Below are 13,285 nucleotides of genomic sequence, written 5' to 3' on the forward strand. Positions count from 1 at the left end.
ATTATCACTTTTCACACTTTCAGTTTTTGTTGTTTCTTGTTTAATGATTTTTTTCAATATTAAGTACTAAATATAAATGGAATAATTTATCATATTCTTATTATTTATTGCAGTTTATTTTATATCATGGAAAAAATACTTTTATTATATAAAATTAAAAAAAAAACTTGGTTTAACTGAATGTTTCTAAGTGTTTATCTGTTCACACTGAAACCCTTTTTGCAAAAAATACTTTTAAAAATACAATTTTACTTTGCTTCAATATAACAGACAATAATATATATTTTCCACAATTCTGTCAATTTCTATAAAAATGAAACTTACATGAAGTTGATGGAAAAATGACAATCAATTCCTGACTTTTATTTCATCACAGATTACATCCATATCTTTTGAAATGCTGCTGTTATTGAAGTGCATGGATTTGCATGCATCCATATTTCTGCCTATATTGCATCATTCCAACTATACATATTATTACTCTCTCTTTTAAATACAGATGCAACTCCATCCATTTTGTTAGTTTTTCATGAATTTTCCAACAGTTATCAAAAGTAGCATTAGTTGTTACTAAATTATGTAATTACGGTCTAAAGTAAGTTTGGGAGTCAAATATATTAATTCCAAATGTTATATATTTACCTAATTAATATCATTGACCAACAAAATGTTTGAAGGAAAATTTATGATTCAGTCACAAAATGATTGTTTTCTATCATTTAGAAAATTGCAAATCAAAATAGTTTACTTAAAAAATGGTCTGTGACTGCTAGATTATCATGTTTTGAAATTTTTGTATTCTTTTAACAAAAAAATATAACTAAGAGTTTTATATGTTTGCTTGCTTGGTCTTGCATAAAAGAAAATTGATCACAAATATGAGAGGCATGGGAAATTAGGTGGAAAACTATAGAACTGACAATCGAATTTTGTGTGTTTAATTACATATTAATAGATTGGGGAAAGATGTGAATGCATAATCGCCTCCTCCAGTTATGGGTAAAATAGTAACTTATACTTTTCAACATTAAGTGAAAAAAGAAAAAGCAAAACTAAAAAAAATTGCAAACATAATTTTTTTTCTTTTAATGATTTAATGTTTTCTACTATCTTATCATTTCACTGTTCACTACACACAAGAAACATACGTCACGCAAGCATTGTCTTACAAATTCATTATATATATATATATATATATATATATATATATATATATATATATATATATATATATATATCTCAAAGAATCTTGTATAATGGATATTATCATTAAAAAGAGTGGAGTTTTGCATTTTATTAAGACCTGCATTTTGCATTCCTGTATCTACTGCAACAATTCATACTGAATTCTTTCCTGATGCAACAATGCTGCTATTGCTGCTTTCTACACTAGTGCACTCTACTACTACACTCTATACATATGATAACATAAAGATGCATAAATTGCTGAAAACAATGTGGGAGACATTTATGTATAACATTATTTTCAGTTGATGGCAAAACAACTTCTGCATTCACACATCACTACTCAAGTGTTTTACTTCAAACTCCTTTTGAGCAACCAACAAAACATTTCATGGATAATTCAAATGATTAGCTTTTTATATTGTTTTAGAAAATAATAGATTTTTTTATTAAAATATTTTAGTGATTTTTATTTGTTTTTATTTGATTTCTTTTATGAATTAAAATTATGCAACAAATAAAGTTTCATAATATCTGAGTAGAAAATTCATAATGAAAGAAACAGTTTGTAATATATAAAATATAAGTAATTTTAATGTTCACTAAATATTGAATATTTTTAAGTTTAAGTTAATTGAGTATTTTTAAGTAAAGTTAGTTTGCAATTAACTTTTTATACAGTTTGTGAATTTTTTATATAAGCAAAGTCAAAAACATTCATTATTTATGATTAATATGAATATTTAACATTTTTTTACGAATATGTTTTTACCTAAAATTTATATTTAAAATAGAGGAAAACTAATAAAAGTTTTAACTTTTCTAACAGTTTTATTTTTCTGTCAGACATTTTGTTTTTGCATGCTTTATTTTTCTCCTAATAAAGATATAAAATGTACAAAGTTATTTTAAACTACATAAACTCATATTCGTTAGTATTAAAAAACTTACAGCATTTTATTTTTACAACTCTAATATATACTGTATGCGTATATGTATGTGTAACTATGTCAAGTTTCTAAAGTAAACTCAACCGAATCTTTTCACAAAATTGATGTTTTTAGAAAAAGGTTTCTGATGCTTATTCATGGATATCATTCAAAGGAAAGTCCAATTTGCAAAATAAGAGAAATGTTCTTAAACCAGCTCACAATTTCTCATGTGGAATGATATCCTGAATTCTGCACGTTATGTCTGTCTTGTAGGATTTAGCACGAAGACGCTCTATTGCAGGAGAAGAAGGCTTAAGTACTAAAACTGAGTTACCCTCCGTGAGTAGTACTTGTGTTGCCAGATGTTGTCTGCCTCTAAAACAGCCACAAGAAAGAGTAGCAAACATCAGCAGTTGATTTTTTTCTCTTTTCTTTGCGATTTATCGCTCAGACTCATTGTCTCTATCTTTCTCTCTTTGAAACCAGCATCTCTGAGCAGTTCTAAAGAAAAACAAAAACAACCTCATCTTTTGCTGATGTTGCTGCTGTGTGTTGTGCCTGTTTTATTCTTTTTGTTTCCTTCTATGTGTGTGTCAGTGTTTTAGTATCTTTTTCACACTTTTTCACTCACAATTCCTGATTCCTTACTTTGTGTCTTTTAAAAATGACTGTCTTCAAACAGGATGTACAACTTCTAATTTCTCGATTAGTGAGACTTGAAAAGTCAGTTGAATCAATTGGGTTGCACCCTGAAGTGCTTAAACTTTTCACCCGCAACAATTGCCAGCATAACCAATAGACGATAAAAATGGGACAGAACAAATTCTTGAGATTTCTAGAATATTGATTTCTAGAATATTTCATGAGCACACATTCGTTTTCTAGTTTTAAGGGATTAAAGATGTTATTTTCCTATAAAGTTAAAATAGCAATCCAATAGAAACTGATCACTTTTGGTCTGATTTAGACATTATTCATTTTTTTTTTTTAATTATTAAAGAATAATGTATGTACCATAGATTCGATGCAAAAAATGGGTTTCATATTTCTCTATTATAAATTAAAATAGCATTCATCTAACAGGTAGCCTGTTTTTTTTTAAATATTTCTTTTATAAATTCTACAAAATAAATGCAAGGCCTTTGGAACCCTTAACTACTTTATAGCAATGAACATATTGGTTGCTATGGTCAAACCTGTATGAAAATAGAGGTTATAGATCTTAATTTATGGCATTAGAAAATTACTTATTTTATTGTGTTATTACAGTATATATATATATATATATATATATATATATATATATATATATATATATATATATATATATATATTATTATAATATGTACAAACAAATAATGGCAAAGTGCTCAATTACGCTAACAAGAGCATAATATATATTTAGGCAGACATTTTTTTGGTAGTTATTCTTTAATCGATGTAAATGTCTTGCTGAAGAAGGGAAAACTACTAAAACACTGTCTTCCCTGGAAATTGCTTTATTTGACATATATTTATATTTGGGGAAACAATCATTGACTTGTCAATATTAACATTTCTTCAATATATATCAATTTGTTTACTCGGAAATATCCATTTATTAAAAACCTATAATGCCAATTCCTTATCGCTAAATAGTTTAGAGACTTTTTAAGAACTAAGTAGTTTCAAAAATAAAGATTTAAAAAAATGTTATTAGCCTTTAAATGTTTTAAGCTTTATCTTTCTGTACAATTTCTTTCTACCTTCTCAATTGATCTCCTCTTCTGCTACTGTGTGTAAAACTACTGTTCGTGCTATATTTGTTTTCTCCTTTTATTGTTAGTCTATTGCCTATTTTGTTACCCTTAAAATTGCTATAAAATTCCTATTTTGAAAGGCATTTCACTATTCAGTGACGACGGATTCATTGAACGGCACCAGAAAGCTAAACCTACCGGTAACCTTCTGCCAACATTTCAACTCTCATCACTTTCTCATTCACTAGCATCTTGGAATTGGTCTCATTCAATTCCGTCTCTGCCTCCGCCTCCTCCTCCTCCTCCACCTGTTCTAACTTTGTAGGCCTGCTTTAACAGTGCTATTTAAAACTTTGCTCTAACTGCTCTTTGCTACCAAATTTTTTCACTTTAGAAATTCATCTGGGTACAGACAGCACCTTTATTTCCCACCATTCACCTTTTTTATTCATTAAACATAAATTATGTAAGAAATGTATTTTTTATTATTTTCATTTTGCACAATTTCCTTCAACTAACTGAAATGTATGTTTTTTGTTTACAGCTGAATAATAGTAATAGGTGGATTTCAAGCATATAATAAACATATTAAAAAAACAATATATATTTTCCAGTAATATGGAATTTATTTCAGAGTTAAAAAATATCCAAATAATGAAATCATTGTGTACTCACATGTATTACAAGTTCAATAGTCAATAGTTAGTTTGAATTTCTTTTTTCTTTTAAATGCATCAAACATACTTAAAATGTACTGCATCACAGTGAATGCTATATAAACCATGACATACTTTAATCAGATGCAAACTAATATTTTTTACAAACTTTTCTGTTCATATCGATTCGTTCCAATTTCTAATATATTTGTACAAAAACCTTTTTATTACATTTTACTATCATAAAACATTAGTTGTTAATAAATATGCATAATTTTCAACTAGCAACCATCATCGCATATCTTATACTTCTAATCATGCTTTTATTAATTGTGCACACAATCTGCAATATTTCTCTATTTAAAGATGAAAGCAGTCATCAAATTCTATTTCATTTTCTGTGGGATCTTTTTTATATCATTAAATATTAATACAAAATAATGCTTTTAATTCTACAAATTTTTGATCATAAAGATGTTTTTTTACTTTAGAAAAATATCTGGTATTATTATTAAAAAAGAAAATTTTTTTATATCATTGCTTGAATCAAATTATTTGTTGTCTTTGATCATTTTCACAAAACTGTTTTATGTTCGTTCTTAAACTGTCATTAGTTAAACATTTTCTGCTAATTTGAAAGTGGTGATGATTTTTTATTTTTATTCCAATCAACAAGTTATCAGTTAAAGAAATTTTTATAAATTAAACCATCTTGATATCTAAGACAAAAGCTTGACTTTCTGGTTTCAAATCAATTTCGTCCAGATGGTTCATTTTAGATGTATGGATTCAAGTTGATAAACCAGTGGCACAATAAGAATGGAAATAACAGTTTGTTGCAGCTTCAGAATGAAAATATTATTGTTTTCTTTAACAGCATGAAATCAAGAGTTCCATAGAGGATGACTATATAGTAATTGGCACATCAAAGGATTGTCTTGATAAATCATCATTCACCTTGTTATTACATAATCCACAAAAATGAAATCAAAACAAATAACTCTAGGAAAATCATATTTATCAAGATCTTTAACATTCTACAACGAAGCTTTAACTTCATTACCAATAAAAAAAACTTTTTAAAAATACAAAATACAATGTTTAGTTGTTGACATTATCAGAAGTTGTTTTTACAATAACTTTCTTTTCTACACTCAAAAGAACATAAGTGATTTGGATATTGCAACATGTTCAATGAGTACCTCTAATCCGAATTCATAATTATACTAACATTCAAACACTTATTACAAATAAGATTCATTATTTGTTAACTAATGTCTTATTATTTAATTAATATAGACATTGCCCATTTTCTTCAAATAAAAAATCACATAATGAAAAGGGATAAAAACAATGTCATTAACATCTTAACATTTATAACCTTGTTGATGTGTATGCAAATCTAATTGGCTATTTTGCCAAACCAAATAACAAAACATCTGCACATATATACACATTGTTTGCCACATAAAAATACAATAAAACTATAATACTAGAAATACCTTGCAAATGCATTCCATTGACAAAGAATTTTCTTTGGGTAAATGCAAAGCATATTGACAATTAAGCTACACAAAGGCATCTACATTCGATTCCCATAGGGAATCGTCAGATAATTTCTATAAATATTTTTTCATACCATACTATCCAGCTTTACTCACATATTGAACAATGTTGGAGAAAATACTGAAAATCTAAACATAATATATTACAGTGTATACATGAAATAATATATATAAAATATGTATGTGTGTGTGTATATGTATATATGTATGAGTATATACACCCTGAGCGAGAATTATATGCAAATCGATATTTTTTGTTCTAACTCTGATAGTTTTTAATAAAAATTCATGAAACTTTGCACGTTATACGGCAACACTAACACATGTGCAGATATAAAATTTTAAGCTGATCTGCGCAATAGCAAGCAAACGGCAGCCATTTTGGTGACTTGCAGTTTTTTTTTCAGCGTGCCAACTTTATATGCAAGATGGGACGTAAAGATGCTTTAAGTCAAGCTGAGAAGTCTAAAATTGTTCAAAGGTTCCATAAGATTTACACCTAAGAATTTGCCAAAGAATTACGCCGTGATCATGGTAGAATCAAAAAAATATTGTACTAACCCTCAAATTTGCAATGGACGTTCTGACAAAGGGAAAATTTGTAAGAAATCATATCTGTCACGTCGAACAATGAGCAAGATCAAGAGAGAAGTTCACCGTAACCCACTTGAAACTAGCAAACAAGTTTTTGAAAAAGTTGGTGTTCCTGATGTGCCCAAATCAACTCGTTGCCGTATCCTGAGGACGATTGCAAAATTTGGAAAGCCAGAGGTCTGCCCTCAATTGAAGGATATCCACAAGAAAAAGAGGATGGAGTGGGCAAGAGATCACATGAAGGTGAATTTTCAAACTGTTTTGTTCACCGATGAGTCTTGAGCGATCCTTGATGGACCCAATGGGTGGAGGGGAGGATGGTACCATAATTAGGGTCTACGTCCCCAAAGGATCAGGCATCAACAAGGAGGTGGTGGTGGTGTGATGTTCTGGGCTGCAATCATTGGCAATGAGTTGGTAGGACCATTCAGAGTCACAGATACAGTGAAAATATTGCCAATCTCTACATTGGCTTCATTAAGAAGCACTTGGAACCTTGGCACAAGAAGAAGAATTTGACATTCCAGAAAAAGATGGTATTCATGCATGATAATGCACCGTCTCATTCTGCAAGGATAGCCACTGAATATTTGGAGAGAAATTTTGCCAGATATGGGAAAATGTGATGGCCTGCCTGTTCTCCAGATTTAAATCCCATCGAAAATTTATGGAGTATCTTGAAACAAAATATTTACTCTGAGGGAAAGCAGTACAACTCCAAAGATGACCTCTAGAATACTATTCTGACTGCTGCCAAAGACATTTCATCAGATGAAATCGAAAGTTTGACATTTTCAATGGAGCAAAGGCTTTTTGCTCTTGTCAATAAAAATGGCAATTATATAAGATATTGATTGTACTATGAAACCATATTGAAGTTGTTTGTCCTTTATTATTGTTGTTCTCAATTTACAAATTCATAGAATAATCAATGTTTCGATGATCTTTTAGCACTTCACCATATTTTAGCATTGGTTTGCATATAATGTTGACATGCTGAAAAAAAATGCAAATCACCAAAATGTCTGCCAATTGTTTATTACTGTGCAGATTAGCTTAAAATTTTAGATCTATGCTTGTGTTAGTGTTGCCATATAATATGCTAAATTTCACAAATTTTCATTGAAAACTATCAGAGTTAGAACAAAAATATCGATTTGCATATAATTCTGGCACGGGGTGTATATGTGTGTGTGTGTATATATGTATGTGTATATGTATATATATATGTATATATGTGTTTATGTATATAGGTGAGATAGAATATGAAAATGAAAATCTGTCAGAGTGTATAGATAAGGAAAAGATTAAACAAGAATATCTATATGGAATAAATAAAAATTAACATATTCATAAATCAATAGTTTGCCTTATATTTACTAAAGCTTTTTTAAGAGAAAAGACATGTTACAAGCTAAAACAAAGTATTTATACATACCTAAAAAAGTTGAATTTATAAAAGGTGGGGGCATTTATGCAAAAATAGGAGGTATGCTGAAATGGGAGGTGGATGGAAGAGTGTGTAGATAATAAGAGAGAAGGAGGTGAAGGTGGCAGCATTCTCTATGAGGTAAGAAGGAAGCATATTAGCAGAAAAAACAAAAAAAAAATTTGGGGGGGGGGGTAGAAGGATATGCAGTTAGCGTCCATAGGTTAAATTTATATGAAAAAGTTATAGAAAGTTGAACATATAAGCTAGATTGGACACGGGTAAAGTATGGATAGTTGAAATTGTATATCTATCAAATCTCTTGCTAGGCAGCCTTCTGATCTTGCATTTTCTTAACAAACTACAACTATTTGTATCTGAAAGTCAGGCCAACTCTCAGATACTCAAGCTTTTCCTGCTATTTAGCAATATAGTTAGTTTTAATGACATTTGTTAGCTAAAATTACTATTGTGTGTAATTGTTTCAAGATCAAACTCTAAGCTTAGTTGGTATAAAACTCACCACAACATACAACATATCTCAATAATATCGCTGTATCATAAAAGTTGTAAGAGAACTTGCAGTAAATTGTTATTCCTGGAATTGGTTTTCATTGTAAGATCACTCTTTATTTGTTTTTAAAAGTTTGATAAAAATTCATTTGCTTTTGATTGTTCAATCATGTCAGCTTTTTCGTTAAAGTATTTACACATGTATACTTGATAATTTTCGGATCTTAAATTTTGACTAGTTTGCAGAGAATCAAATTCATTGTACAGACACATTTCATTGATTGTGCACAAGATAGTATGAATTCTTTGATGGAGCTTTGCTTCATATCCTCCTTTTATCCTTTCTATTTAGTTAATGAATGTGCATTCCTTTTGGTGCATTTTTCATCCTGCATGCATGTTGACTTGGGTTGAGTTTGCTACAGGGACATGCATGGACCATATTAGTTAAAATAATTGAATGAAGCCCATAGTCTAATTATTTGTCCAACAATTTGGCTGAGCCGATCTTATTCATATAATTTGCATGCAATATCTTACAAAATTCAGATCAGCATGTAAATTTGAGATAGACCATACTTTTGCCATTTTATTATATGGGGAATCAGATGGCTCAAAAGCACCTGCTACTTTGTGATTATACATAATGACCTCTTGACTGAATATTAATAGCTTAGAGTTTGCCCTGCCAAAGTTTCTGTTCAATCTCATCCCATTTTAAATGACATGTGGATATGATAAAAGGATGCAGTATGTCCTGATTTCAACTATAATCCACAAGATTCAGAGCCAGTGCATATCAGTATTGTAGTGTATTTATGATGCTTGATTGCCCAATCATAAGTTGTGCACTATCATAGATATTCCCACTATAATCAAATGTATCTTAAAAGTTGTCATGAGAATCTCAGCTTAACTGAGCTTGATTAACTTTGAAAAATCTAAGCCATATTTGACCGTTAATCATCACATGTCCACAACATATTAGTTATAGAGCTCTTCACAGCAGAAGAGATGTTTCAATCTATTGTGTCTGATTAGAAAATGTCAAGCAAATAACTCAATATCGGAGACTTGCTTTGTTCAGTGAGGTTTAACGAATGTAGAGCAAAGACAAAGATATCCTGGCCTTTTCAGAAAAGGATTGTGAATTGCAGATCATCATCATGACATACTTGTCATAACAATAATCTTACAATCTTCTGTTGTTCTGAGATAAAGCTAATTTCCATGGCTATGATGTAAACAAGTCATTATTTATAACAAAATACATTTTATTGTCTCATAAAAAGTTTGCTTTTTTTCAATGCTTATTTTATTTGCTTAAAAAATGTAAGATTTCCTTCCACGATTTATCGATTGAATGTGGCACCCTCCTCAGTATTTGCTCAGTTGCTATCAGGAAGAAAACCAGAAGTCTGTAGTGAAAGAAAATGACACTACACTAGGAAAACGGGTATATACTATAGTATATCTATAGTATTTAAAATATTGAGAATAATGACTAACAAGAACGTAACTAGGAAATAATAACATAATTTTGAACATAGTGATATTACTATGTTCAAGTTAGTGTTTTTATTTATCATAATTTAATTGTTAGGAGTGATGGATCAAAGACCGGAAGTGACACGAAAATGTTAGTATCTTCATCATGAACACGGTAAAGCATGAAAAGAAGATATATACTTGAATTTTAATTAATAGAAATAATTGATGGGCTTGGTTTTTCCTAAAATAATGGAATGAGTTACTACCGAACTACGAAAACTACTAGACAATTATAACTAATCAAAATTGGGTATTTGAAGAAAATATGAAAATATATAAAAACAAATAATGTTAAACCTAAAAAAACTACTAAGATTCGATACATTCATATATATCGAACTGCCAGTGAGAGTCTTTAGGTTGATGTTACTCTTGTTATTTTTTATTGTTTATGTATATGTTGCACTTAGGAGTGCTCCTATCGGTATAAGGGTAATATTAAAAAAAAAAACAAATGCAGAGAACTGCTATGTATAAAAATATCAGTATTGGTTGAAACAATTGTATGCATGTGTTGTTAATCATTTTTTTTTTAATGAGTGGCTATTCCTGGTAAAACGGTATATTATAAAAGTATATATATATATATATATATATATATATATATATATATATATACACACACATATATATACACACACACACATATATATACACATATATATATACACACACATATATATATACACATATATATATACATACGCATATATACATACATGCATATATATATATATATATATATATACTCTAGCAAAAGTACCTGTTGTTGACTGGGTTCAAAAACAGCCTACAGAAAATGGACTCTGATTTATGAAAGTATGATAGGCTATGAAAAGGAAGGGTTGTAAAGAGATAGCTTCAAATTTGGGGGTATCAAAGCCAAAACAAAATATGATGAAAGTAAAAATAAAATAGATAAACCCAATGATTTATTATACCATACCTGTTCACACTGAAACACTTATCACAATATTCTGTGGATCTATATTTAGAAACCTTGTTAAACTTTGTAACATATTTCCATTCTATGGAGGTCAGGCGTGAACAAACACCCTATAATTTTATTATACCATATTTCTTCAAACTGAAATATAATTATCAAAGTATACTTATGCAGATAGATATGAAAAGTCTTTATTAAAGTTTGTGCCTATTTCCATTCTATGGAGGCCAGGCACGAACGCAGACCCCACAATTTTATTATACCATCCCTATTTAAGTTAAAACCTACTTTTTTTTTTATATATGGGGGTCACCACTTGTCAAGGCCCAAAGGCCACTCAGGGATAAGGGTTATTGCGTGTACAGTAATCAATGAGATAGTATTGTAGTAATCATTAGTACTGGAGATTTGATAGAGTGTCTTACTTAAGGGGGCGGTTTGTCAGGAATTTGTTTATGTTGGATTTGAAGACATCCAAGTTGTAGTCAGGTGGGAAACATGCGAACGGAAGAGAGTTCCACAGTTGTGCACTTCTGAAAAAGAAGCTCTGCTCATGGAATCTACGTTTGGATTTAGACAGATAAAGAGTGGGGGAAAATTATTGACAGTAGTTTCAGCCAGACGGGTGTTTCTCGTAAAAGATTGGTGAGGGAGGACGAGAGATGGGAGCTCAGACGAGCACTTGCTATGGAAATAACGATAAAAAAAAGACAGGCTCGCAATGTTCCTTCTGTGGAAGAGAGGCTGCAGAGAAGAGAAAAAGGCATCCCCCACTAAACCACAAAGTCTATTTTGTACTCTGTCAAGGCAGGATAGGCTGTTTTTAGCAGCTCCTGCCCAGATGTGGCAGCAGTACTCCATCCTTGGATGTACTTGGCTTTTATACAGATAGAGAATTGCATCAGTAGTGAGATATCTTCTGGAGCGGTAGAAGGATCCCACCATTTTCCCAGCGTCCTTGGCAACAGACCTGATGTACGTGTTCCATTTCAGATCAGGAGTAAAGGTCAAACCCAGAAGCTTGTCGGAACATGGAGCCTCCCCAAGACGAGAGCCATCCATTTCAATTGATGCCAGATGGGGATCAGAGCATTGATTATAGAAGCTTGGTTTTGGATGCATTAAAAGTGATCAGCCACCTCTTACCCCACTGTACCATGCGCTCAAGATCAGAGGAGAGAGAATTAGAGAGAACTTTGTCATTTACGGCCTTTGATGTGTTGCCATAGATGGTCGTGTCATAAGCATAGATGTCAACGAATGATTTAAGTATGTGTTTTGGGAGATCATTGATGTAGATCAGGAAGAGAGTTGGGCTCAGGATGGACCCCTGAGGGACTCCAGCATTAATACTGTGGGCCTCTGATTTCTGCCCATCAACCACTACTCTTATGAACCTATCAGAGAGAAATGATGTAATGATTGAGAAAACATTTCCAGTTTTACCGTAGCTGAAAATCTTGTGAAGTAGGCCCTTATGCCATACCTTATCAAAGGCCGTCGATATGTCAAGAGCAATTGCCCTGGAAAGGAAGCCTTTGTCAAGAGATTCACTAATCCTATGAGATATAACCGTTAGCACATTTGCTGTAGATCTTGCAGAGCGGAAACCATATTTCATGTCACTAAGGAGGTTGTTTCTGTTGAGGTGGTTGACTACTTCTTTATTTAATATGGATTCTAACAATGTACTCATGACACACAGGAGACTTATTGGTCTGTACTGAGAGGGAGATGACTTATCACCTGAATTCTTAAATACAGGGCATACTGATGAGGTTTTCTAGGGTGTTGGAAAGCACTTCTCCTTAAGGCAACACTTAAACAGTTTTGTAAGTATGGGAGCAAGTTCTGGTTGGAGGTTTTTCAGCACTATAACTGGAATGCCGTCAGGGCCAGTTGCTTTACTGGAATCAAGGTTCTTGATTAGCTTGGCGACATCACGCACAGATATTTGTATGTTGCATAGCGTGTCGTCTATTATAGGAGAAAATATGGGGAGTTGATGGCCTTCGTCGCATAGGGTAGAATTAGCTGCAAAGTTCTTGGCAAATAGTCTGGCCTTGTCTGATTGATCCATTGATGATAGTTGGGATGGAATGCCCGCTTCTGTTCAAGATCCTATTTGCTATTTGCCAGAATTGGTGGGAACCAAGCCGCTGCTCAGCTACTTTG

General features: G+C 31.4%; 1 protein-coding gene across 11 annotated transcripts in view; it reads left to right on the top strand.

The window, feature by feature from the left end:
• Window positions 1-13,285, top strand: part of LOC145284745 (diacylglycerol kinase beta-like) — a 616,369-nt gene that overhangs the window by 488,527 nt on the left and 114,557 nt on the right. For 4 of the 11 annotated variants that reach the window (XM_080133693.1, XM_080133696.1, XM_080133694.1 and 1 more), the window contains one exon: window positions 3,997-4,056. The exons of 3 other annotated variants lie outside the window; for them this stretch is intronic. In XM_080133693.1, the coding sequence (XP_079989819.1) occupies window positions 3,997-4,056 (60 nt within the window). Of the gene's footprint in view, window positions 1-2,390; window positions 2,457-3,996; window positions 4,057-13,285 lie in introns of all 11 variants that reach the window. 4 more of the 11 variants (XM_080133689.1, XM_080133692.1, XM_080133690.1 and 1 more) reach the window with 1 other exon arrangement.

This window comes from Euprymna scolopes, chromosome 9 (assembly GCF_053919585.1).
Source record: "Euprymna scolopes isolate OS-2025 chromosome 9, ASM5391958v1, whole genome shotgun sequence".
NCBI lineage: Eukaryota > Metazoa > Mollusca > Cephalopoda > Sepiida > Sepiolidae > Euprymna > Euprymna scolopes.